General features: G+C 41.6%; 1 protein-coding gene across 12 annotated transcripts in view; it reads right to left on the minus strand.

Annotated features, from left to right (window-relative positions):
• OSBPL6 (oxysterol binding protein like 6) overlaps nt 1-27703 on the minus strand; it is a 204355-nt gene that overhangs the window by 54297 nt on the left and 122355 nt on the right. For all 12 annotated transcript variants that reach the window (XM_059166931.1, XM_059166941.1, XM_059166939.1 and 9 more), the window contains 6 exons: nt 15194-15286; nt 8088-8210; nt 5556-5609; nt 4262-4375; nt 3957-4127; nt 1249-1381 (listed from right to left, as the gene is read on the minus strand). In XM_059166931.1, the coding sequence (XP_059022914.1) occupies nt 1249-1381; nt 3957-4127; nt 4262-4375; nt 5556-5609; nt 8088-8210; nt 15194-15286 (688 nt within the window). The remainder of the gene's footprint in view (nt 1-1248; nt 1382-3956; nt 4128-4261; nt 4376-5555; nt 5610-8087; nt 8211-15193; nt 15287-27703) is intronic.

Genomic DNA, 27703 nt, shown 5'->3' on the forward strand with positions numbered 1-27703 from the left:
TTTATGCTTAGAACATCCCTCTTAATATCATATTTTCACATAAAGATTGAATTTGGGGTGCAAACTCATTTGGGGTGCAAACTCAATGTCTACGGCATTTTGCTTAGCCCTTGGGGGGCTAACATTGAGTTCATGCACACGCAGAGCAGAAAAAGAATATTTTTTGTGGTTGGGATCAATATGTATTGCCCACTTTCAATTTTCATTTATTTATAAAAATTTTATTTGTTTATTTGAGAAAGTGAGCAGGAGAAAGAGAGAGAGAGCATAGAAGCAGGGACAGAGGGAGAGGGAAAAGCAGGCTCCCCACTGAGCAGGAAGCCCTACAAGGGGCCGATCCTCAGGACCCTGGTATCATGACCTGAGCCAAAGGCACACACTTAACCGACTGAGCCAAAGGCACACACTTAACCGACTGAGCCCCCAGAAAATTTCAATATTTCTAAGTGAGGACATAAGAAAGTACTCTAACATCTACTTTCACCATTATTTCATAAAGGAAAAAAAGACTGAATAAAAATCCCATAACTTCATAAAATAATTTAAAAAATTAAATCAATGTAGCAATATTAAACCCTTGCTATGCTGTTCTTATTCTCTCAGTTTTGAAGGTCAAAGGAAAACTGTCTCCTAGAATGGATATGGTCTGTGGCAGTTTGGATCAAAATGCTCAGGCGAATTACAAGGGAGCAGCAAAGTTTCTAGAGAGCAAGAGGCTCAGAGATGGCAGGGAGAGGGCATGGTGTCTGAGTTCAGATTATTTAACAACGGACGCAGAATGGAACACCAGTGACAGGGAACTGTGGAGGACAGGTGCCATACACTTGTTCAAGGGCAAGACGAAGCAGCAAAGGAGGCAGCTGGAGAAGGGACCCGGCAACCGTGGAGAGCCGGATGGGGGCACTCTGGGGGCTGTGCTTGGCCATGGGATTGCCCCAAGTCTGGGGAGTGGGAAGTTCATGAAAAAAGAAGGGATCAAGTGGTGAGGTGAGCCTTCAGGGAGGAAGGGGGCTCAGGGCAGGGAAGGGCGGAAGCAGCTATCGCAGGGGTGAGAGTGGGAGAGAAGGCACAGGTAGGGGAAGCTGGGGTCACAGGAAGGGGCAGGGCCTCGTGTGGAAAAATAAGAACAAGGAAAGATGGAGGCCATCAAGGAGGCTGGAGGGGGCAAGGTGCAGCGGCCGTGTGATTCACCATTCTCATTTTGGTTTTGTCGGCTTCTCCTGGGAGCCCAGCGGGGGAGAGACTAACCTTCCGCACACCTGTCCATTTCTTCCGAGTCCTGTAACCAGGCTGCCACTTTGCTCTGGCCTGTCGTGCAGGTCGCGGGGAGGCTGTTGCTGCACGGCAAAGGAGACTGCCATGGAAAGTTGTTTGGTGGCACCTACAATGAACAAAGCGGGGTGTATAGGTGAGCAGGTACCTGTATATTTAGGTGAGTTTTAAAATTTTTTTGAGGTATCCTCAAAGTGACCTCAAAAAAGAGAGGAAGAAAGAGCACACTCGAAATCCAAAGGAAGCTTCTAGGCTAAACCTGTACATGCCCAGCGAAGCCCAAATTCATAAGGAGTGACACTCATTAAGCTCTCTCCACCACACAGGGAAGGGGACAAGGCTTAAGCAAGTATGTGACAGCTCATCCTCCCAAGGGCATACCAGCTTGAGGAGTTTAACTGGCTCAGCAGGCCTTATCTGACATAGGGTCCTTATGCTGTACTTTCAACTCAGGATTGAAGGCCTTTCCTTCCCCAAATCTCTCTGCTCCCTTACCATCAGCTCAAGACCTCGTCAGCCACATGTGATTCCTAAATACATTACCCACCACCAAGCAACCCTGCAATGCTTTGAATGCATTTTAAAAACTGTAGTCTATAAAAAGGCAGTCTCAGCAAATTATTATTACCCACAGCTGATAGACTTTCCAGTAAAGGGATTTTATGTGATACAAAGTCGCAGGAGGTAAAGAGATCATACAGTGAGTTCAACGAACACTTAGTTGAAAGCAGAAGCTTACTTCTGAAAAAGCTGAAACAACTCTAAAACTCCATATTTGACTTTCACATTCAATTGTAATTGATCGTGTCTGTTCTAAATCATCACGAACCGAATGATACACATATTTAGCAAACTCAGACTTATTTATTACCCACATAGGGCCACAAACCAATTAGCCTTCAGGAGTCTCATAATTTGATGCTTAAAATGCAAGGCAAGGGATTAAAAAGCTCTCTTCATTCTTTATTGCATCTTGCGAAACGTAATGGAAATCTTGCCCTGAGTTCCATCTTGGAAGTGTGTCATTCATAACTCCAGCAACAGACCTTCTACGAAAATCAGAGTTCAAGGGCTTTCTTATTCCAAGGCAAACAGTGCGGAAGAACTGGTTTCAGTTCTCCATTCTCAGCTATCACTCAAGTTATTTAATAAATAACACAAGGGATGAAAATAATACATCTTTTATCAACAGTCTATGCTCAAGATGCCCGCAGAAGCAGAAGAACCAAAGGGTGAAACATTCAGATTTTTAAAATACCCTTCTGGGATATATTTCTTGTTTAGCTGGGATGAATCCGGGGATTCATTCTATTCTGTGGCGAGAATACAGGGGCCCAGGGAAACCAGAGGACGATCTTAGTCATCTTATGTGGGATCCCTCAGTAAGTGCCCTATTTCTCACCCTCTGACCTCCTGGTTCCTTTTCACTTCAGAACTGGTTAGTAGTAGGGTTAAACCACTACCCTGTTCCTAGGAGGATGATCTTGATGGAACCGTCCTTGGCAAGGCTATAACCAGAATGAAGTAAGGTTTAAGAGCCTTGGGAAATACAATTAATGGGATTTAACAAGAATTACTTAAGTAACTTCCATTGAAATACTGAAGAGTGAATACAAGAGTATTTCATTTCATCTGATTTGGCTGATCTTGAAGATTCCATGAGGTTTTTCAGTGTTATGCTAAGGAAACTTGGATTATATATATTACATATATCCATAAGTAAGACAATAGAGAAGGGCAGAATCTTCACTGAAAGGTTCTTAAACCCAACTCCTGATGGTGGCCTGTTATTCACAGATGTCTGTGTTCTCAATGGCAGGTGCAAAGTGGCGGCTGGAACACCCCTGGTCATCACAATGTGGCTATGGTCCAGAAAACTTAATTACTGAATCAAAGGCAGATACAGTAGTCACCCCACCTCTTGTCTTCACCTTAGTTTTTTAACAGGGAACACCTCTAGCTTTTCAGCCACATAAAAAAATGAACTCTTAATGTAGCCCAAAGAACAGCTTCAGCCTCCCTTAATTTGGTACCTGGTGTAATGGGAAGGGCACGGATTTTGGAAAAGGGAGATGAGGATTCAGATTCTGGCTCAGCTGTTTCACAGCCATGTCACTTCTGAAAACATTTTTTTTTTTTAACTGTATCTGAGCTCGGGCTATATAAAGATTAGACATGAGTGAATGTCAAATGGTTAACACAGTGTCTCGCCATTCAGTCCACTATGTGTATTAAGGTCACATTCTCTAGCCAATTTACCCTAACCTCGTGAGGAAATTCAATGGTCTCTCTCTGGGTCTTGTAATATAGTACAGCTCCAGACAAGGAAGCAAGTTTCATTTTTAAAACTTTTTGGTCTTCTTATTACTACCCAGGAAGATACCAGTTTCTAGGGGCCAGTTAACCAAATGTTGACTCTACTTCCTAATATCCCTACAAAGTCATATAAAATTAGGATGTGGTCCATACGTACAAAGGACAAGTAATTGGTAACTCTCTTGGTGATCCACATTTCTACCTAATCTATAACTGTGATTAACTCTGATGCCCAGTGTCACTGTTGTCCTGAGGATTAGTTGACAAAATAAACCTTCTCTTCCCGGTTTGTCAAATGAGACCCAGTTATGTGCCTACATAATTGCCCAAGCAATTTCTGGGCTGATTTTCATATAACAGAGTCACACCTTTCCATCCACAACAGAAACATTAGCAGCTGGTGAGGATTCGGCAGTGGAGGTTGAAGGAAATATGTGAAAACTAGCATCTCTCGGTGACCTGACAATTTCATTTTGCCGGTACAATCGATGATGGCGGAGTTTGGAGACCCACGCATCAAACCAGTCCTGGGATTTCACCTGAAACAAAGAACAAGAAGAGACAGTAAGGGTGGAACCAATCGCCAATTTACCACTGGCACAGGCAAGTGAATTCCCCTGATAACGGCAGAGAAACTCTTCTCTGTTCTCAAACTATTGAAAAGTGACTTTACCTTCAAATGATAGATGTGCTCTTCTGTGTCAAGGTCTATTCTCCGAGCTTTCTTTTTAATTGACATGACCGAGAGTCCGACATCGATGCTTCCATGGACCTTCCCCTTTTGAATCTGAAGTCAGAAGACTAGTAAATAGGCTAGAAGGATATATGACTTTCTGTGTTTCTTTACTGAAGCGAGGGTAATGGAATCTTTAACTTATCTATGGGAGATGGAATACCACACCTCCTTTACAAAGAGAAAATGGTTTAGGTCCTTAATCTGAGAACAGCTGGAGCTGCTGTGACTTCCCACCAATTTTAACAAACAAGACTATTTATTTCTTTTCCTTTTTTCAATTTTATTTGTTTTTAGTAATCTCTACACCCAATGTGGGGCTTGAACTCATGACCCCAAGATCAAGAGTCACATGTTCTATCAACTGAGCCAGCCAGGTGCCCCAAGACTATGGGTTTCTGGCATAATTTACAATGCTAATTTTCATAATTCTAGATTGCATAGTTTATATCCCCCAAAAAGCTATGTTTAGTGGTTCCTAAAATAACTATGGTCAATCTTTGACCTACAACCCAGAATATCCCCCAAGTAATCAACCAGAAGCCAGCTGCTGAGGCCGAACTGGGCAGCTGGGACTAAGAGCTCAGAGCAGTCGGTGCTTCCTCTGGTTGCCCTTGTCCGATCAAGGACACGCGGCTGATTCGATGGAGGAGATGGGGACAAAACAGAACCCTGACTTATTTCCCTCTGCCACACTGACAAGACGGACGGTATCTTCCAGTTTTACATGCAAACAACTACTTCAAGAAGATAATTTACAATGATGTTAGTGAGTTAGGATTTCCAAGATAAAAGGATGTGTGAAACAGAAATGAAGTTCATAAGATCGGTTTCAAAAGGATATAGATAAGAACAAAGGTTGCTTTAAATCTCAAAATAAAGCACAGAAAGCATAGCTTATTGAGAGATGCAGGAAAAAAAATCTATTTGGGTTTTCTCTCCAAGACAGAAGGGGTCATTTTGTTAGTGTATCACATGTAGGTTTAACCTTCTGTTCTTAACGACATCCATGACAATTGTTAAATTAAATCTTCATGCTCCAGTTAGAGATTTTTATGCTAGCGTGAGCACAAGCATAAAACACACCTTGCCTGGAACATGGAAGTCTGGGAGCTTGTTACATCTGACAGGCACACAAATGCACAAAGCTGGGAACTACGTCACAAGGCTTGCACAACGGTGGTGTTTACTCACTTTAAAACCATCTTTGAAACATGTCCTGCGTGCTACTTACATCGAGTGGTGCCTTTGAATACTTTAACATTCCATTATCCAGGACAAAAAAACGCTGCAAGAACCAAACAAGCCCGTTACCGGGTGCATTCTGAATCATATAGAATAGTCACAAGTGTGCGGCTAATGTGGTTTGGCATTTAGCAATCGGTATGTTTGATGATTTTCATGTATTTGAATTCAGTGCACCTGGTCATCATCGGTCACATTAACTGGTCAGGAAATCTGAGCTTGAATTTCGTCTCATCAGCCTACTAGGGTTTTGGGTTTTTTGCTTTATTGTTGTGGTGGTGGTGGTTGTTGTTGTTTTAAACACACAATCCAGTGGAAATGCAATCTTTCATCATGGTTTTCCTCAGAGGGAGGGGGGTTGGGGGGCTAGAATCTCAGATCCTCAGCCATGACTTTCTGAATGAATCAAACTGGGGTGTTTTTGAAAGTAAGAAATGAGAAGAACTCAGTTGAGGTCACAGTGATTCTGTGAGGAGCTTCACCAGAGGGACTTTTTTTCACCCTGGATGTAAACTCCTACATTTCCCTGGATATCACGGAAAATTCCTGAAAATGCTCAAGTCTGGTACGGGAGTCGGTGAACTAGAAGGAGCTTTAGCAATATACTTGCATCTCCACTTAGCAAAATGCTTACATTTCACTTTTAGTATAAGATATTAAATATTGTTTCTGAGTTACTTTAAGAGCAAAAAAAATAAAAGAGAAAAAGATTTTTGGCAGTTTTTGTCTCCTCCAAGATGCTCCTGGTCCAGTCCAAATGAATCTAGCCATCATTGCTTCACAAACACGCAGGAACCCTCTGCTGAATTCCTTTCCCGGGGCAATTCACAAGGGAAAGAACAGCTCTCAGGACCCAATCGAACAATGGGGTCCAGTGCTCTCCTATAGTCTCCACAGGTGCAAGGAGTCTTTCTATTGTTGGAAAATTACTCTGCTGGGAAGGTTTTATGCGATTCGGGAACACTTAGCTGCCGCGGTGGCAAGCGGTCAGGCTCAGGTACTACTCTGCACGGAACTCAGAGAAGGTCAGAAAAACCTCTTCGACGCAGGTTCTAGGGCAATAAGTGAGCCTTGGAAGAAATTATTTCCACAGCTGAAAAACACTTCATTACTCAATCACCCATGGCTCGGGCTATCAAATAGGCTATTACTTGAATAAATATCTGTGGCATTAGAGCCCAGGAGAACAGGCAATGCAAGTGAGAACCTCTTACTATTTACATAGAAAAGTGCTCAAAGGCATGGCCCGGAAAGAGTGGCTGTTAAACCACAGCCAGTCTGGCTGAGATGTGGACCTGAGAATGCGATCAATGAGTGATTCAGAGAGCATGGGTTTCTTTGACTTCTTTTTTCTCCTTTTCCATTTCTACCTATCAAAGAACGTGAGCAAGGATCATCTATTGTGTGATCACAGGGGAAGAGATTAGCAGGGCCACTGATTCGAGGAGCCGCAAAGTAATGAGGCCAGCATGAAAAACACAAGGTGATTCTAGGAAGGAGTATGACCAGGGGGCCAAAATCCAAGGAAGAATAAGGGTAGAGAGAAATTCCAGGTATTGGGATAATATTATGGCTTCACGGGAGACTGAGGAGGCTTCTGACAAGTGACAAGAAACACTAGTCAGAAACCTCTTGGACCTATTTTTACTTCACCCTCAGAGTCAGGGGACGGGGGCAACATTTTCCATCTATTAACTTTAAATCTTTCCCTTAAATGGCAAAAAAGCTATTTCCTAAGGACCCAGTGATTTCAGAGACAGTACTGGTGGTCTATCGAAGGGCTGATACTGAAAATGGAGGACAATTTTCTCCTTCTTAGCACTACAGTATTCTCCTTACTCAGGTAATTGCAACAGCGCAGTACCAAATACTTGCCCCATAATTAAAACTGGAAGACGGAGAAAGGATGTGGGGCAGGGGGAGAAGAACAAGCCACATCCTTCCGAGGGGGGTCAACAGATTTCCAAGATCAGTGACTGAGCATCTCCAGTTTGCACTGGTAACAATCATTCCAAGACTTCATCCTAAGGACTTACACAGACATTTGTGTGGGAGGATGGTCATCACAACACCATAACAGTAAAAAAGTCAGACATATCCTCCATGTCTAGCAATAAGAAATTGGTTCAATCATGGTGGAATATCTAACAAAAATCCATCCAATGGAACATATGTATACATTTAAAAACATCATTTAAAAACATATCTTTAATAAGCACATAGTCATATTATTATTGTTTAATATTCATATTATTTCTAAATGAAAAGCAGCAGAGTATATGTACAAGCTGGACATTAACTATCATGTAAAATATGTTTTCTCTGCATACCAATATTACAGATCTCAGTCTTAAATAGGTAGAATAGGAGGAAGCCTATACAGTTAAAAAAAAAAAAATAGAAAGGCTGTAACAGTTACTTTATGCATACAAACATACTCTCTGATTTCCACCTAATGACACCAAATAAGATCCTCTCTAGGACAAAGACGATCTGAAGGTGAATACGATGAAAATGGTACCTTGTGCCAGCCTTTTAAAGGCCATTTTCTTTTCTTCAGCATAAAGCCTTCATGCTTGTCTGGTCTCTGGACATTGGTTTGGCCTATTTTCAGCCCTTCTATAATTTCCCAGCTGTCAGCTTCCTGAGAGAAAAGAAGAAAAACTAAATCACATGTTTTTCAGTGTTTGATGACACGGTCAAAGCGGACTCTTAAGTAGAAGCTGCTTTTGAAGGAACACCGGACGCACCAGGAGTATGATCCCCATCCTGGTGCAAAGTCTAACATTCGACACAGCGTTGTGCTGGTAAGTGAAGTTAAAATGAGTTTCCAGGTAGACCTGGATGCTCACAGGCCCATCTGAGAGGGCTGGCCGCTGGACTTAGGGGCAGAATGGAGTTTTGATGTCATGCACTTGGAAGGTTTAAAATACATTTTTCCAGAGAGTTCATCTCTGGGCACCAAGCCACTTGAACAGTTGAAGGGAAGGCTGTTTTGATGACAAATGTTCAATTAGTGCAGAGTCCCGGCCTTCTGTGCAAAATGGAAAGGCCATAGTGTTCTGAGTGGCCCATTACCTACTCGACTAGAGGTGGTGCCGTGGGCTGCATGCATTTCAGAGCTCACAGGACGTGCCCTGCTAACCACAACCCCCAGAAGTCCATGCTTTTGAAGACACGCATCCTGAGAAACACGCATGCTTAGGAGCCCATGGAAAGAGCACCAGATCTCAGGCCAGAAATCTGGGATCCTAGAGGCTACATGATCATCCTCCTTTGTTAAAAACAGACCAAATCATGGTTTCTTCTTTTAAAGATGCATTCTGTTTGTCTATGATGTCTACATTTTTTAATGAGTTGTCAACATTTAAAAGTCAGAAGATTTCAGATGTAAAAAACATCTGAATTTTGGGGCACCTGGGTGGCTCAGTAGGTTAAGCAACTGCTTTTGGTTCAGGTCATGATCCCGGGGTCCGGGGATCAAGCCCTGCATCGGGATCCCTGCTCAGTGGGGAGCCTGCTTCTCCTTCTCCCTCTGCCTGCCACTCTGCCTACTTGTGCTCTCTCTCTGTCAAATAAGTAAATAAATAAAATATTTTTTTAAAAAAACCTGAATTTTGAGTGTCTTATTCAAGTCTATGAGATCTGGCAGCACTGGCCCTGCCATGAGGGAAGTTGTCAGCTTGTCACAGTGCCCTTTGGGCCTGTCTCCATGTTAGATACGTGGCCCCTAGCAGCATTCCAGGTTTTCAGATCACTGGACCAGGTGATTCCTAAGGGCCTTTGCAGCTCCAAAGTAACTGCAGACCCGACCATCACTGATATTCTAGATCTCGGGCATGTGATGCAATGGGGCAGAAGAGGCGGGAGCAACAAGGTCACACCCCACACACAACGACTCCAACCACTCCCACTGCACAGGGAAGCCCAGTCTCTCAGGATAACTGCTCGGCGGGCTCAGCTTTGGAAAGCTGGGTGCAGCGCCATCAGGAGGGCAGGGCTCTCTGAGGAACGCCCCATCTCAAACTGACTTGGGAAACTGCCTTCCAAAGAGATACAGTCTATTAGGAATCATCCTTCAACCACAGACCAGAGGCTTCAACAGGAATGGCTGATGCATTCCACCTCAGGGCCGATGGGCCTGCTGGTGCAAAGGTCTAGGTGGCGACTGCCCAGAACCTGCTGAAGAACCATGAGGCTCTGACAAGGCCCAGAGGCACAGGTGCCATGACCAGTTACTGACGCTGGCCCTGGGGCTGGGAAGGGAGGGGCTGAGAGAGTTACCTACCATTCCCCTTTTCCTTTTTCCCTCCCTTCTGGGGGGGGTTTCCCTCCCAGAAAACCCCTTACCCTAGGGCCAAGTCACATCTCTGTTTAAGGTCAAGTAGGTATAAACGGGGGGTGTGCTTTTTCACAGTAAGTTATGTTTCTAGGACATGCAGCCGAACATTGCTTCATTCTAGCATCACTAAGCCTAGAAGACACTCCTGGCTTATAAAAAGCCCTCTCACTCAACATCGTCCCCCTGTTCTTCCAAATCCAACTCTAAATGCTCCCTCCACTGGACAAAGAAAACCAATCTGAGACCAGTGCCATTTGTTAGTCTACTTGGTCATCCGTGAGGGGTCCCCCGTGAATGAACTATTTACTTTACAAAAACACCCTTACTGGTATCCACTTATCAGCCTTAAGAACCTGTAAAGTATTTGTAAGTGTCTCCTTACACACAGCCCAAGAAATAATTTTCTACTTGAAGATGACACTGTCAGAAACTGTGATTGAGCTGGTCAAAACTGTTAATTAGATACAGCAATTTATTTATTGATTTTTTTTTAAGAGAAAGACAGTGCATGAGCAGGGAGGAAGGGGTAAAGGGAGATGGAGAGAGAGAATCCCAAGCAGGCTCCATGCCCAGTGTGGAGCTCCACGCAGGGCTTGATCTCGTGTCCCTGAGATCATGACCTGAGCCAAATTCACGAGTTGGATGTTTAATCAACTGAGCTACTCGGGCACTGCTAGATATAGTAAGTTTTTAAATAATATTTCTGATGAGACAATTTCAGGCTATATACCACGTTTTTTTGGACAATACTAGTACAGGTGGCATTCTGGTCCAGAGCACAAAGTAGGGTGCTCTGGTATTCCCATTTTAAAATACTGAACTGGAACTCAACAAATCAGCATTGTTTATGAATGTTAGAATAGTTAAAGAAAATACTAGGTTCTACTACCACCAGAAAAGTAAATTAAAATTTTCATAAAAATGAAAGCTTTCTACTGATTTCTTTTTAAAAGTTTGATATAATCAAGTAATTAAAGAAAACTCTATATGTGTAAATATATTCATTAGAGTTTTCTGTTCTTAGATAGCAGCTGTATTTAATGACATTTCTATTTTTAGTAGCCCTATCCATGGATAGCATCTCTAGAACAACATTTTCATTTTAAGCTAGATCTTATTTGAAGGCTAGTATTCATCTTTGACTTATTCTGTGTGTGTGTATGATGTGGGTATATATGTGATATGTGTGTGTATATACAGAATGTGTATATACATCTTTTATACTTATATATGTATATATATTTATATATGGTGTGTGTGTGTGTGTTGAAGAATACACTGGAAAACTTGTAAAATGGAAATATTTAATAAATATAGTGCTTTTTGGATTTTTTTCTAATTAAACACAGACTATAATACCAACTTATTGCTATGGTGCTATGGCTACTGATTTCTATCACATAAGTTTTTTTTAAATTTAACTACAGAGGAGGGAAAAAAAGGGATGAGATAGAAAAGGCAAGAAATTAAAATGTATTTTTAAAGATAAATGCAGTAGCTCCAAACAAATAACTCCATTTGCTCTAATCCAATGTTACTAAAGCCAAAGGAAATTGAAAAGAATCCTAATACAGTTCTTACCGTTAAATAAGCTGTCAAACTGACAAAGAGGCAAGGAGGTGAATCCAGAGCAAACAACATTCTCCCTATTTCAATTATAATGCTGATGAGAATGCTGTAAATAAGGTGTGTAAGATATGGAAACCGCCCAACTCAGGAGTTACTACCACCCACCTCTATGCCTAGTAGACTAGGTTGACCTCAAGAAAGTTAATATCACTTTCTGAAAAATGAAGAATTTTTTTGTTATTTCAACTGATCCTAATTTTCTGTTTTAAAGTCTCCAATTTTCGTTGGTTTACTTATAATAGAAACAGAGTCAAAAGCCCTAATGTGATCATATCAGGACTTGAGTCAGATACACAAACATTTTTGCTGTTCCAGAAATATGCTTTTTATCTAATAATAACTAAAAAGAGAAAGTTATCTGATAACATCCCCTAGTCTGCTCAACAGAGACATTTCCTTTCTCCAGAGTCTCTCTAGATGCAGGACAGCCGGGGGCAGGTGGTCTGGGAACGTGCTGCCGAAGGTGGAAACACCAAAGGAGGTCAACAGATCCTGAGTCAGGACACTGCGTACTTCAGTGTTGTTCCACCACCCACCGGGGCCCAGGAAGCCTGTGTTCTTGCAAATGGACTGAGAGAGGGTGAGGTGCTATGGTCCCTGGAAGGGATGGGATCCTCTGATTTCATGAGGCCCCTGGAGATAGGGTACCTATGAAGACAAAACCCACCACAACAAGAGCAGCAGTCCTAGAGCAGGATCCACAGAGGATAACGGGAAGCGGATGCTTTTGGAGCCCGACCCAGATGCCCCCATCAGGCCAGCGGATCCTGCCCCAGTTGCCTGGGCGAGAATCTCCCTCCTCCACAGCTGCGGCATTTACAGCTCAGCCTCTCCCTCCCTCAAGACTCTCACCTACTGAAGGACACAAGAGTACAAACAGCCGAGGGAACAAAAAGTCCCTGCCTCAGGATGAGAGCAAATCTGTGGTCCAATCCATGCTCCAGGGCTCACCCTGGGAACAGGGTCCAGGGGGATCTCCAGCGCAAACCCCTCCCGCACTGCCCTCCCTCGCCTCTTCGCTTCTCCTTGCTCCCGAGGGCTCTCCCTCAATAAATCACAAACCGCTTACGCCAAGTCCCCCTTCTAGACGACCCGATGTAAGACAGAAGGTAAGCTAAAGTAAGAGATGTCGTAAGCACAGCCATAGGCTGGGGCAGAGGATGCATGGTGGGGGGAGGAGCAGCCTTTGAAGAAGGAGTCCTGTGGGCCTGGCTTAGAAGAGTAGGAGTTTGGGGTGCCTGGGTGGCTCAGTGGGTTAAGCCTCTGCCTTTGGCTCAGGTCATGATCTCAGGATCCTGGGATCGAGTCCCGCATCAGGCTCTCTGCCCCGCAGGGAGCCTGCTTCCTCCTCTCTCTCTCTCTGCCTGCCTCTCCGCCTACTTGTGATCTCTCTGTCAAATAAATAAATAAAAATCTGTTAAAAAAAAAAAAAGTAGGAGTTTTAGCAAGGCACAGGAGAGACTCCAGAAGGAGCAGACATGCCGCACTGCAGGAGAGGAAGAGCACAGCCAGGATCAGGAACTGTGCGCAAACGGACGTAGCCAGAGTATACAGTCAGACGCCAAGGATGCTCGCAGTGCACGTGGTGGGAGACGAGGGACCAGAGAAAGCCTCGTGGGCATCTGCTCTTTATTACTGTTCTTGTACTAGACCGCTAGTTTATTACACGAGGATAAAACTCGGGAAGAGCCGGACGGAAGAGACACAGAGGGCAACTCTCGGCACGGGGTGCGGAGCTTCCATGCCCTCAGCTTCCGTGCCCTCTGCAGGGGTGGCAATCGCCCAGGGCCTCCCTGTGCTCAACAAACAGAAAGCTCCTCCTGATCTGTGCTTTTTTTTTTTTTTTTTTTTAAGGTTTTATTATTTATTTTATTTGACAGACAGAGATCACAAGTAGGCAGAGAGGCAGACAGAGAGAGAGGAGGAAGAGGCTCCCTGCTGAGCAGAGAGCCCGATAAGGGGCACAATCCCAGTTGGATCATGACCTGAGCCAAAGGCAGAGGCTTTAACCCACTGAGCCACCCAGGCGCCCCCTGATCTGTGCTTTTAATACCAGCAATTCTCCTTTCTGTTTCTGCATGTCCATCTCAGAGGTCTCCTGTCACCGTGTATCTCCCACCATCCTGGTTTCTGGCACACACCTCATGGCTATCTGACTCTGGACAGCTAACTTAGTGATGCCCCAAGTCTCAGTTTTCCTTCTCAGCAAAATGAGAAGAACATTGGTAGTCACTTCGTTGAGGAGGCTGATGTTGGAAAAGAGTGTGTGTACTGATCCAATGCCTGGGACAAAGGAGATGCTCAAGAAATGTGAGCTGCCTTGCCCACTGCCTCAGTATTTACTTCTTTCTCTCCGCTAGCCGCCTGTAAGAGAGAACTGATGTTTTCAAAGAGATGACTAGTTGTAGTTCCCAGGTAGGCATTCTCTCTGTTTGCCGTTCAAATAGAAATCAGATCATCTTCTCTTTCTCTCTAAATTATTTTTTAAGTTTGATAACCCCCTTTCCTTAGTTCTGCAGTCTACTCCCGTCCAGTACCACAAACTTTATAACTTGCAATGTCTTCCAAACATAAAGAGCACAAGCATATATATTCCATACCATGAAGTATGTTCTTTCCTTAAAGGATTCTGTTTAGTATAGGATAAGCGAAGTGGAAGAACCAGTGATAAATATTTCAAAGTCCTTTTGGGGAAATAAAGTGCTAGTTTTATATTTGCATTCCAAATCCCCAAGCATTCTATTCTCTGAGTTTCTCCAGAGGAGAGGCAGCCCACAGAAGAAAACTGCAGGGAGTAGAGCAAGGGGTAGGGATGAATAGGATAGCATCTCCTCAACTTTTCTTTACGAAAAGTTTTCATAAAAAATTTGTTTGCGACACAAATGAATTTAGATGTCTTCCCAGTCCAAGAAAGAGAAGGCTTCTGAAGGGAGGGAATGCTGGGTTCCATTAAACAAAAGAGGTTTTCATCAGTAGCCTGCGGTGTTCTCCTCAGAGCTCACAGCAAGGAAGGCCTGGGACTCTGAATGTCCAACAGCCCCTCCAGGCAGGTGCTACTGGACCTACAGCGGGGCTAGAACTGAAATAGTCTTAAGTCTGAATCCCTGCCCTGCCACTGAACAGCTTTTTCAGACTTTGAGCAAGTTCCTCATTCTCGGTTTCCATATTTGTAAACGTAATAGATACCTACAGTGCACGGAGCTGTTAGCAAGGGTTCTGTTCAATGGGATCGTGTATTTAAGCACCTGGCACCTTTCCTGGGATGCAGTACACAGGCAATCATGGTAGCTCTTGCTGCTGTTGTTAGTACTGTGATTTTTTGCTGGACCCAGTGATTTTTTTTTATTAGCTGGATGTAGAAATAGCTGCTCATGTCTCCAACAGGAGAATGACCATGGTTTCTCTTCATTTAAACTAAAGAGTATTTCGGATCTTTGTAGTCCTGCAATTCCCAGCAAAATATACTTTAATCTGTTCCTCCCTCACACCGGGCAGAGAAAGTCAACATACTGGAGATAGAAAGATGTGGCAGCAGAGGCCCATGGGAGGAATCCCAGCTACCCTAAGGGAAGTCAGGTGGAAGGCCTGTTTATAGTCCTGTGGGCCCCAGAGCAGGCATCACGCCATCCTAGAAAGCATCACATCCCATCACTGACCTTGGAAAGGGGGACCGGCTCTGGTTCTAGCAACTGCCGACTGACAGAGGGCTCTGTGCTGGAGGAAGCAGTCCTCTCCAGGACGTGGATACTCTGAAAATACATGGAAATACAGCCCAGCATTAGACAATCCATTTTTTATGCAGAAGGACCTGGAGGAGAGATCACGTGGATCATAGTAAGAACAGTGAACCACATTAACAATGTCAAGTTCCTGAGGAGACCATAGGCAACAGTAACAGAAAAATGTCAGCACAGGATTTGGTTTCTCCCTCTTATGCCTATGTTGTTCAGCTCCTGCTGGAGGGCTGGTTCCGGGCTTGGAGAAAAGTTCAGAGATCAACAGATTTAAAAAACCACAGAGCATGTCTCAACATATGTATAACTTTATGAGAATGTACATCTACCACTCAGTCTTACATAAATGTATTTGCTTACCTCTCCAAGGGCAACAGACAAAAAGGAAGAACTGTATCAAAAAAACCTCTGAGCTTTAACACCATTTAAGTCTCTAGATCTGCTTATAATTCTTATGAAATAATTATAATTGTAATATCTTACAATACTTTTTAAATGCACAGAGAAGAAAACAGTTCATCAAATACAATAAACAGTAGCCTGTGTTTTACAGAAGATGAAAAGCACTCACAGATCAGTAAGATAGCATTCCAACAGAAAAATAGGCAAAGTGCATGAACAGGCAACTCATGCAGAACATTTGAAAAGACATTCAACCTCAACCTCAGAAGTAGTCAAAGAAAAGAAAACCAAACTAATAATGATTTTTTTAACCATCAGATTCAAAAATGGATCAGCTGGGGCAAACAGAGTTTGATTAAATCAGGTATAACCGGAGTAAGATTAAATCAGGTATAATCTTTCTAGGAGTCATTTTATTACGAAGTCTTTGGACAAAGAAGAACATGCCTCATTGACCCAGCAATCCCACAGCTAAATCTTTACCCTAAGGAAATCAGACTGGTATACAAAGATACAAGGACAGATAGTTTACTAAAGTATTATTTTGTTGTAGTAAAAAAATACCTAATACATGTGATTTTTAAGGGGGTTCCATGAAATGATCTGAAATGACAATATGACTGATATATATTTATTGATATGGAAAAAATACCCAAATGATGTCCTGACAACAGGAAAACCATGCTATAAAGAGCACGCAGAATATGATGGTGCTATACAGGTAGTCAAAACATATTCCTTGGTGCTAACAGTAGCTATGTAAAGGTGGTAGTATTATAGGAGATTTTTAACTTTTCTTAATATATTTTTTAGTGCAGTAAATAGATATTACTTATATTTTTGGGAAAAATTAAATATTTTCTATGAGGGAATAAACTTGAAAGACATCAAAGAAATAATAGAGTTAATATTTAGGTATAGACTGAAAATGAAATATGACATTTTTACTCTAGTGAGAACATTTCATTGGCTCAACAGCCAAGGTCAGTATTACAGTTAGTTACTCATTGAGGCCTCTCTTTTCTTCTCTTGACTGGAAAACTATTAGAAGGAAATTACGCTTTGACCTGAGCCATTTTTTCTCTAATTTCTTGGTAAGTTTTATGCTTTTATTTCTCTTACCTTGAAAATAAAGGGTCTGATCATAGATTTTTAAAATTCTACCCAAATATATATGTATTTAAGATTTTATTTATCTGACAGAGAGAGACATACAGAAAGAGGGAACACAAGCAGGGGTAGTGGGAGAGGGAGAAGCAGGCTTTCCGCAGAGCAGAGAGCCCAATGCAGGGCTCGATCTCAGGACCCTGGAATCATGACCCAAGCCGAAGGCAGAGGCTTTAACCCACTGAGCCACCCAGGCACCCTCCTACATCAGGCTCTGCTTAGCAGGGAGCGTGCTTCCCCCTCTCTCTCTGTCTGCCTCTCTCTCTCTCTCTCTCTACTTGTGATCTCTGTCTGTCAAAAAAAAAAAAAAAAAGAAAAGAAATCTTGCTATTTGTAACAACATGGATGGAACTAGAGGGCATTAAGCTAAGCAAACTAAGTCAATCAATCAGAGAAAGACAATTACCATATGATTTCACTCCCTTGTGGAATTTAAGAAACAAAACAAAGGAGCATAGGGCAGGGAGGAAAAAATAAAACAAGACAAAATCAGAGAGGGACACAAACCATAAGAGACCCTTAATCATAGGAAACAAACTAAGGGTTGCTGGAGGGGAGGGGGGTGAAGGGATAGAGTAACTGGGTGATGGACATTAAGGAGGGCACGTGATGTAGTGGGAACTGGGTGTTATATAAGACTGATGAATCACTGACCTCTACCTCTGAAACTAATAATACACTAAATGCTAATTAATTGACTTTAGATTTAAAAGAATGGGGGGAAAAGTAAGAAAAAAAATAGTTCCTTACCCTACATAATGCATGATTTGTTTCTGGGAGAAGGAAATATGCTAGCCCAGAAAAATTCCATGAAATGAATTGTCTGGTAAATTTATGTGTATTTGGGGGGGGATCCCTATTTACAGAGTTATTAAATACAAAACTGAAAGAGGTCCTGTTCTAAAGTCAATAGACTAAAATCAAACCATCATGGTGTAGTGTGGGGTAGTGCAAAGAATGTCGATCGGGGCAGCTGGTAGGGAAGTAGAATTATATCTCTGGCATCTTTTCCAAACTACACATATCATCCCACACATAGATTCTGATGAGCCCCCAGGGATAATCTCCCACATTCTCATCCCAGAGAGGAGCACTGCTATTGATGGGGGAATCATCAGCTCTGCTGAATGAGAAAGGGATGAGAAATGAGCAAAATGAGAAAAACCACTGGCCTACAGTCGGATGAAACTAGAACTGAACTTGGGTTCTGAACACATACTAAGTACCTGTTTGGGGCTATTACTTAATTTCTCTCTGCATCTATATCCTTGTCTTCTGGAAAAAGAGAGAATAGTATGAGCTACCTTACAAGTTTAACGTAAACATTAAGTGAAATACATGACAATGATACTAAATAAATGTTAGTGAAATCTGAATTATATTGTGCCATTTAGATCTATGATATTTTATCAAATAAATATGTCAGACTCTACTCACTGTTTTCACTTTACCTTAAAAAAAAAAAAAAAAAAAAAAAAAGCAAAGACATCTTATGGAGGGAAAACCTGGTGGTGTGTGCCCAGATCTTTAACAGACAAACAGGGAACAAAGGACCCGGAACTTGCATTATTTGTTTGCTCGTGTTGGTATTCTGAATAGGAGCCTATGCGAAACATATCAACTACATTTAAAATTTAGATGTATTCTGAGATCCTATAATTAGAAAGCAAAACGAGGATTTTGTTGCTGTGGAAGCGGAAACGTGATTACGGTCTTCTGGGAGATCACTGTCCTCCTCCCAACTTTCATTTTCTTTCTTCTGTTTTAAATCGACAAAACTAATATATGCTCATTATAAAAGAGTCAGATAGAAACATAGAAAAATAGAAAAGGAAAGGTCAAACTTCCCACTCATCATTCCACCTCCATGTTTCTGGAGCAATGATTCTCAAAAGGTAGCCCACGAACCAAAGACCAAATAAGGCTGAACCAATTTTTGCAAACCTGCATCTTCACTCTTGTTCCACTTGGTGACTGATTTTACTAAATCTAAATTGTCCAGTGAAATGTCTTTGGCTCAAGCTTCTCTTCAAGGGCTCCCTCTACCCTCATCTTGGCAGGTCAATGGGCACTAGAACACATACATCGCCTCCCTGGCCCCACCCTTCAACAAACGAACATGGTAAGAAAAACAAAACTTGGAAAGAAACTTGACCCTTAATTCAGGAATTTAGCCAGAGGAAGGAAACTAAATCCTCTAATTTCCAAACCAAGCCACACACATAGAAGATCAATTAAGGATATGTCAAGTGTGATAAAAATGAGTTTTGTCCCTATAGATAACCTGGGAATATTTAATGTTGCTAGGAATCAAAAGGGTTGCTGACCAAACCAGGAAGAAGCTTCAAAATGCCTACTGCATTATCTGTGACAAATAACATGTTAGGTTTTTTTGTTTTTTTTTTTTTTTCCCCAACTGGTTTTACAAAACAGCTTATATTATGGAAGAAAGGAGGTTATTTCCAACATATTACAATATAACACACATTCAAGCTGAGTGAAAAATACAAGCCCCAAATGTTGATTTGCCAAGTCACAGATAATCATAAAAAATGTTTACTAAGAAATTGTAAATAAATGTTTTATTATCACAACTGTATGTACCTATTTTACTAAAAAATTAAAGCATAATTGATAAAACTACCAGGTGATACATTATTATAAACGTGACTAGCTTCAAAAAATAAGCTACTTCGTTTAACCTTTGTAATGACAATGAAGCAGCCAAAAGCTCTTAAGCAAACTTGCACAGATTTGTATTTGTATATTGGAACCTATCGCTGTCTATCCAATTATTTATTACCCAATCCTAAAAAAATCAATCCACTACCTTAAGAATTGCCTTCACCCTCAGGGTGTTTAAAGCCAAAAGAGCATTTCCCTGAGCTTATTTAACCATACAAATAGCCATTCATTATTTGTTTTGATTGTTTTGTTTGTTTTTGTTCTTATTTAAGGTTGGGGGGCAGGGTCAGAGACAGAATATTAAGCAGGCTCCACGCCCAGCTTAGAGCCCGATGCAGGGCGGCTTGATCTCACAACCTCAAGATCATGACCTGAGCCACAATCAGGAGTCAGATGCTTAATTGACTGAGTCATCCATTCATTACTTGTAATGAAATATCTAAATACTTGAATGCTATAGTTTCAATATTGGCAAATAAAAAAGAAGACAGTTTTCAAACTTCACCATACTCTCAGTCTTGGACTCTAGTTAGATTGGATGCTCTGTGAAGGTAGAGGCCGGCTCTTCTCCACCTTGGTAACCCACTTCCTCTACTGCCAACCCACCCTTAGCACAGACCCTGGACACTGTGGCCAGTCAAAAATTTCGGGAGGTTTTCGGTGAGCTCTGATTAATTTGTAGAGACCAGTCTCTTGGCAATCATCGACATGTGATTAGTCATAAAACTGCTTTCTAGTTTCATACTGGAATTTTTTTTTTTTTTTTTTTTTTTTTAAATCACAGCTCTTATAGGATAGATTTTTGAAAACATTTTAAAGAACTTAACTTTTCAAAGTGAAACATCCAGGGGATTAACCACAGAGCTCTTGCTGAGCAGACTGAAAGCTAATGGCTGGGTCAAATCTAATGTGGTGACGTCTACAGTAACAAAAAGGAACCCATTCCATAAGGTTTCCTTTAAGATCATACTCGGCGCTATACTTTGGTGTACTTCTCTTCGCAATCTGCCTATTTTCATATTCTTTCATGGTGACATGGAAACACATGTGAAATATCTTTAAGGTGTTTTACATATAAGCAGGTTCAATAAAGGATTACATAAACCTGTTAATTATTCTTTTAAAATCAAATTTCCTTTCAAATACTAAAATTACAACTTTTTAAGTCAGTGGTTTTTGTTTTTTGTTTTTTTCCCCAAGACCTTTTTTTTAAGAGCAGTTTTTTTTTTTTTAAGATTTTATTTATTTATTTGACAGAGAGAGATGACAAGTAGGTAGAGAGGCAGGCAGAGAGAGAGAGGAGGAAGCAGAAGCAGGCTCCCCGCTGAGCAGAGAGCCCGATGCGGGACTTGATCCCAGGACCCTGAGATCATGACCTGAGCCGAAGGCAGCGGCCTAACCCACTGAGCCACCCAGGCGCCCCTTTAAGAGCAGTTTTAAGTTCACAGCAAAATTGGGAGGAAAGTTCAAAGACCTCCCATATCCCACTGGCCCCCAAGCAGGCATAGTCTCTCCCATCAATCATCTGTCTGCCCCATTAGAGTGGTACATGTGTGACAGTGATGGACATAGCTGTGTCACAGGTCAGTTTTTTAAGGAACTCAGAACACACAGAGACGGGACTCAGTTTCCCATTATTCCCCCTGCTCAGAGAGAATCGACGCCTATTTAGCATAAAGTCAGGACTCTGGGACACACATGTCACTGCAGTTCTTTAATTTGCTAAGAGTTCATTTGGTGCAACTCCCATGGAGGGAAACTTGAGTCTCAAAGTGTGAGCCTGCAACACCCACCACAGGGCTCTCCTAGTCTGTGAGGTCTGTCTTTATCCTCATTTCATTTCAAAGACCTACAGGAGCTGCTGCAACTATTTCAGTCTGTGGCTACAAACTTCTGCAAAGGCTCACTTTTCATACAAATCTGGGACACCCATAAGGAGAACTGGCCCCTGGACCTCCGAACGTGACCTCCACTGAAAGCATTCATCTGATGATCATACCTAAGCTATCTTGATATTTGTGAATTGCATAAAATATTTTCAAAGAAAAAACACCTAAAACAGTTTATAAACTTCTGAAGTCGTTTCTTCTTCCGGCTTCTGGCTGTGAGGCTTATGTCTCTTCTAGTTACATCTAATTTTAATGCAGCCACACTGTTTCAGTGGTGCTTCTAACCTTCCTGCGAGAGTGCCGGTGATGACGGTGCTGGGGGTGGTGGGGGGGATGTCTGGTTTCCCCGCAGCCCTGTCTCCAGGCTTTACAAGGATTATTTCATTCCCTTTTCACAAAAAGCCTCTGAGTAATGACTATGCCATTTATTTTATGGCTGACTGAGCCAAGAGAGGCGCAGAGGGGTTAAATTAATGACACAGAGCCCGTAAGTGTTGGATTTGGAATGTGAGTTGGGGTTTTACTCTGCATCCAGGCTTTTAAGCACTGCCTTCTACTGAAATGAAAGCCAATGTTAAATGGCCAAAAGGCAGTGATTTCAAGCAGTGTATTCCCTCGAGACTAACTGAACACATCAAAGGCCATCCTCAATCACAACCTTTTGTGGAAGCAGAGGCAGGAATGAGTAAAACAAAACAAAACAAAAAGATTACAGTCCTCTTAAGTATGGTGCGACCTTAAGGTTCATTTCCAACTCAGGGACCAAGAGCAAGCCAGTGAGATTTGCCTTCAGGATGCAGTGTCTGATGCCAAGAAAAGAACATAAATTTGCAATCACACAGATGAGTGTTCCAACCCTCGTGCTGCTATTTACCAGGTGACTTGGACAAATCATGACTCTCCCTCAGCCTTAGTGTCCTTGAGCCGTAAAACGGGGACAGTAATGTCTGCCTTAGAGGACACTGCAACTCACAGAGCTGGCGCCCAGTGTAAGCAATAATGCTGCCCAGGGCCTGGCATACCATGGGCATTTAATAAATAATAGTAGTTGACATCTCTGTGACAAATGCCCTAAGAGTAAATCCGTAGGAATCCTTCGTATTTTTACAGCCACAGAAAGAGGTGTCCAAACACCCTGGCGGGGGTAGGATATCTGAAGTGAAGAGTCCATACCTGGCATGACCGTCATGTAATCTAGTCAGCCTAGTAATGGGAGGCAGGAGCACCTCGTGACCAGAGCATCGGAGCTCATGGAGGAAACTGACAACGTGCATGCAGACAGATGCCCGAGATGCCTACTAGCAAGAGAGAGCTCCGGGCGGAAAGGCAGACCCTGCACCTTCCTGAACAGCCCAGCAGCAGAGGCACGTGGACATGCCTGCTGACTTCTCAGTAACTCCCGCAAGGAAATGTTATTATTATTATTAACATTATTATTATTGCAATAGCACAAAATATTAAAATCACCAAAGCCAGAAGGCCATGCCTGAATAAACAGTAATTCTACGACTTTCTTTATAGTAATAATTGTCTTACTCTCACTGAAAGATGGCAGAATTGCATTAATCATAAATCTCCATCTAAGTGCCACGGAAATGAATGAAAGTAGAAAATCTTAGAAACAGTGATTTGGAAAATTCCACATAGCACCCCTGGGAAACCCTGAAGGGAAACGTAATGGTCCTCACAGTCTTGACTCCTTCTGCGTAGAAATAGGAACCTTACTGGGAACCAATAGCCATGGCCCCACATGGGACCGGCCTACAGTGGGAAATCCTGCATCACAAAAAATATCATCAGGATTTTTTTTTTTCATCAAGTGGTCCATTGACAGCTAAGAGTAGTTCAGCAAACTTGACTATGAAGTGGTAAAAGCATGTGAATAAACAGTTTTTTAGTTCCCATGGTTGCCTTCAAGGAACATTAGAACGAGAACTTACTGGTGGGTTTGCTCCTTTCCTGTACTCTTATAAACACTCTAACAAAATCACTGAAAACCCCAGCAACTCAGGTCACACTTCACTGCAGCAGTTATAAACAAACGGCAAATAAAAGGGACAAATCCTAAGTGACAAATCCTAGGTCACCTCAAGAGTGAAGGCTCCAGAACATGCAGAGTTCATTTAAAAGGCAGGACAGCAGTTATGTGTGACTCGAACAGAACACCAAAGTCAAGATTATTTATAATTTTCTACAAGGCTATTCAAATGACCCAGAAGAGACAAACGTTTTCAGGATGACAATCACTCACATGATTTTACTAACAATAAAAGCAAGAAAAAAAAAATCCCATCTGTATCTATTTAACATTTATGGGTGTGTACTGATGGTGGAGTTAATTTGTTTTGATCACCTATGTGAACTCAGAGCAGATATATCTATGATTTGCCTGTATGCGTCCATAAATATTTGCTGAATGAAAAGAACAAACAAATTAAATTGCCACGAGATAAATACAGGGAGTTAAAAGGAGAAATGGTGGCCCCAGCTCCTGCCTCAGTACCTCAAAGATGGCTTTAAAACCTTGCTGCAAGTTTCCCACATGGCATATCCTATATATTCACCTAATTTTAAATTTTTTCCTTATGGAGTTAAGGCTTACAATTTCATTTTTAAAATGGCCAACATTTATATTTACTATATACAAAATACAATTTTAAAGCTACATATGCACACACATTAACTCATAAAATACAAGTCCAAAGATAGGACATATATTTTTTTGCTATAGAAGCAAGAAACATTCATTGCAGAAATGTGGGGGCGGGGGGGGGGAATGGGTCAGAAAAGAAAGAAGAAATTAAAACTACCACACTAGCAACAAACTCTTTCAATATCTTGCTATATTTGCTTTCAGCTTTTTTTGATGTGTATATACACTCAATTCTTTTTAAATTTTTAAAATTTTTTTAAATTCATCAATTCTGTTTAAAAAATTATTTATTTATTAGAGGGCGAGAGCACAAGGGAAAGAGTTGGATGTTTGACCAACTGTGCCACCCAGGTGCCCCTATATACACTAAATTTTTTTTTTTTTTAAGAGAGAGAATGAGAGAGAGAGAACAGGAGCAGGGGTGGAGTGGGGTAGAGGGAACAGGGAGCCCAATGTGGGGCTTGATCCCAGGACCCTGAGACCATGACCCAAGACAAGGCAGACGATTAACAGATTAAGCCACCCAGGTGCCCCTACACTTAATTCTTAAAAATAAAATTGGAATTATACTATATTTCCAACTTAATAAACAGTTTCCTTTAATTAACAACGTAAAATTTTCTTAGAGCATGAAACATTCTCCATAAACATTTTTTGCAGCAGTACAATATTTCATTGCATGACTACAAGACAGGTTATTTAAATAACTCCCTGTGGAACATTAAAAATACTTTCATAAATATCTTTGCACAGAAATCTTTTTATATATCTATCTTTGTTTCTTCCTTGGAATACATTTCTTAGAAGTTGAGATACTGTATCCTATGGGATGAATTTGCAAAAGACTTTAGATATGGATTGCAAAATTTCCCTCCAGAAAAGCAGAATCAGTTAATGTGCTTGGCTGGCAGTAGTGCATGAGAATGTCCGTTTTCCTGAAACCTCACAAACACTGGCTACTATCATTATTACAGAATCAGCTCTTAATCAGGATTTGAGGTCAGGAAGTCTGGTACTTTATGCAACATGCATGGGGCTTTGCTTTTCCCCTGTGACAGTATTTTTACTTACAGCCTAGTCACTTTCAGTGGCTACTGGGCAAAGGGATGGTAACATTTTCTATTTGTCAAAATTGAAAATCAAATAAATTAGTTTTGTAGAATTGATGGTCCTCTGAGATGATGTTTTTATAGTCCTTGAGAAACACCTATAAATGTATTCTGAAAGAGCAATGCTTTCCAACCCTGGGTGAGTAACAGTCTCTTGGGGAAGCTTCTGTGAATGACAGATTCCCGGGCCCCCTCAATGACCTATGAATGAGACCCTCTGGGGTTCACTCACTGATTATACTGTGGCTCTTTCCATTTGGTGTAATGCCGAAGAATTGAACGGGGTGCGTTTATCTTGGGTCTGACAGGCAAATTTGCTGCTATAAAAATGCTATCCCAAACCAGCCGGCTCAGGTAATAAGAGATAACTTCTTCAGTGAGGAACCAATAAAGCAGGCATGGAGAACCAGAGGATTCTGTAAACATAACAGGGCAAACAGCAGCCAGATTCTTTCTACAACAGTGTCAAGTTCTGAATTACTCATGGATAATGAGCATCTGAGTGCCAGGTGGCAAATTTCTTTCCAGTGGTCTCAATTTCAGCACATTTGACATGGACTGAGTACACACTGTAAACACCAAGCAGCAGGGAAAGAGATCTCCAAACGGTGGGGACAGCAGGACAACTATGGGGCTGCTCATCTCATTTCATGGAAAAGGCTGATCACAGTTTTCAATGAACAAACAAATGGTCAAAACTTCTCATTACCAAGGCAACAGGTCTAAGTGCAAACACAGAAAATTCAGGAAAGCCCAAAAAACATGATTTGCCTTTAATAACAGTATTTCATGATAAAATCCATTAACATATTGGCCTGTGTTCTACTAGGTCTATTGTTTCTCTGGCCAGTGAGGATGATAAATCACTGTTATCACTGATGGGAAAAAATGAGGCACAAAACATAACTAAGAAATAACAGACAAATGCTACCTTACCAAGTTTGCTTACAAGTGTACAGAAGGCCCTTCTCCTGGACATTCAGCTTGTCAAGCCTCACAATGAAGCAAATAGTGGTGTGGCCAAGAACAGGGGCTCTAGAATTTTGTTTCCAAAGAGCAAATCCTGGCTTAGGGCTCTCTAGTTGTGGGGAAGACATTCCAGCACTTTATGCCACAGTTTAGGTCTCTGAAAACTGTGAAGATCATTCCAACTGTCCACAGTGAAAACTCATGAAATATTCGCTGGTGCTGGTATCGTTCTGTTTATTCAGGAACTATGCCTAATACTTAGATTTCCAGAACACCCAATTTATACAATGCATCTAAACCAAAGAAGTTGGTCATAGCATGGTTTTGCAAGCAATTTTTTTTTTCTTCCCCAACTGACACCGACTGGCCCTAAGTTCTAAAAGTAGGGTTCCATGGGATGAATGGAATCCCAAAAAAGTTAAATTGGAAGCAGCTCAAGTTTAAATTGGAGGTTTGGTATCAAGTCGGGAATGCCTGCATTTTTTTTTTTTCTAAAAACTAGAACGTTTTTGTTTGTGGTAATATTTTATTTTTCTCAACTCAAAGATGGAACTAGTTTTCATAGTCAGAAGATAGGCACTATATTTCAAAGCAGTGATTTGGTTATTTCATTTAACAAAGCTATTTCAAGAAGATGCTTCAGAGTTTCAACTGGAAGAGAAATAGTCCAATTCAGTTCATGTATATGCTGGGGGATATTTTTATCAGCCTGTCTGTCCAAGAAAAAATGTTGTATGAAAACCCCACACATAAAGCAGAGACAGTGATGAGGGGCATTTTTTACTATCTAGGGTTTTAGGCACTTTCTTCTCTTCTAATGTCAGCTGTATGTCAGATACCGCTGACCCCAGATCTGGGAGGTTATATCGCCAGTCCATGGTTCCAGGAGTCCCACACAATCACTGCTGGGGACAGCTTTCACTTGTCATTAACTGAACAGGTCATGGTTGGTTTTGGAATGTTGATAATGTATACGAAATGTTTTTAGATATCCATGTAATTGAAATCTATTTGTTGTTGAAGATTGACTACAATACTAAAGAAATATTTATAAAAACTGGCAAGGGACTCCTGGGTGGTTCAGTCAGTTAAGTGTCTGCCTTTTGCTCAGGTCATGGTCTTGGAGTCCCAGGATGGGTCTGCTAGAGGGCTCCCTGCTCGCCAGGGAGTCTGCCTCTTCCTCTCCCTCTGTCCAGCCCACCTGTTTCTGCTCACTCTTTCTGTCTCTGTCTCTCTCTCTCAAAAAATATATATAAAATCTTTAAAAAAAAAAAAACTGGCTAGAAAATTAACTATAAGCCTCTTAAGACTTATTCATAATATAATTTTTCCTTAAAAATTATTTATTTTATGATCTCTGAGCTTCAGTGAACTTTAAATCATTATAAGGAATGGCTAATACTTTTTTCTTTGATTTTTCACTAAGCTAAAGAGATCAACTCATTGAAACATCTGCAATGTCTAACCTGGTAGAGCTATAACAATTCTAATTGTGTTTAATACTCATACTAATAGACGCTATCATCTGGTAATTATGCACTGCAAATCCTAAATTCTT

Source organism: Mustela lutreola, chromosome 3 (assembly GCF_030435805.1).
Source record: "Mustela lutreola isolate mMusLut2 chromosome 3, mMusLut2.pri, whole genome shotgun sequence".
NCBI classification, from domain to species: Eukaryota; Metazoa; Chordata; class Mammalia; order Carnivora; family Mustelidae; genus Mustela; species Mustela lutreola.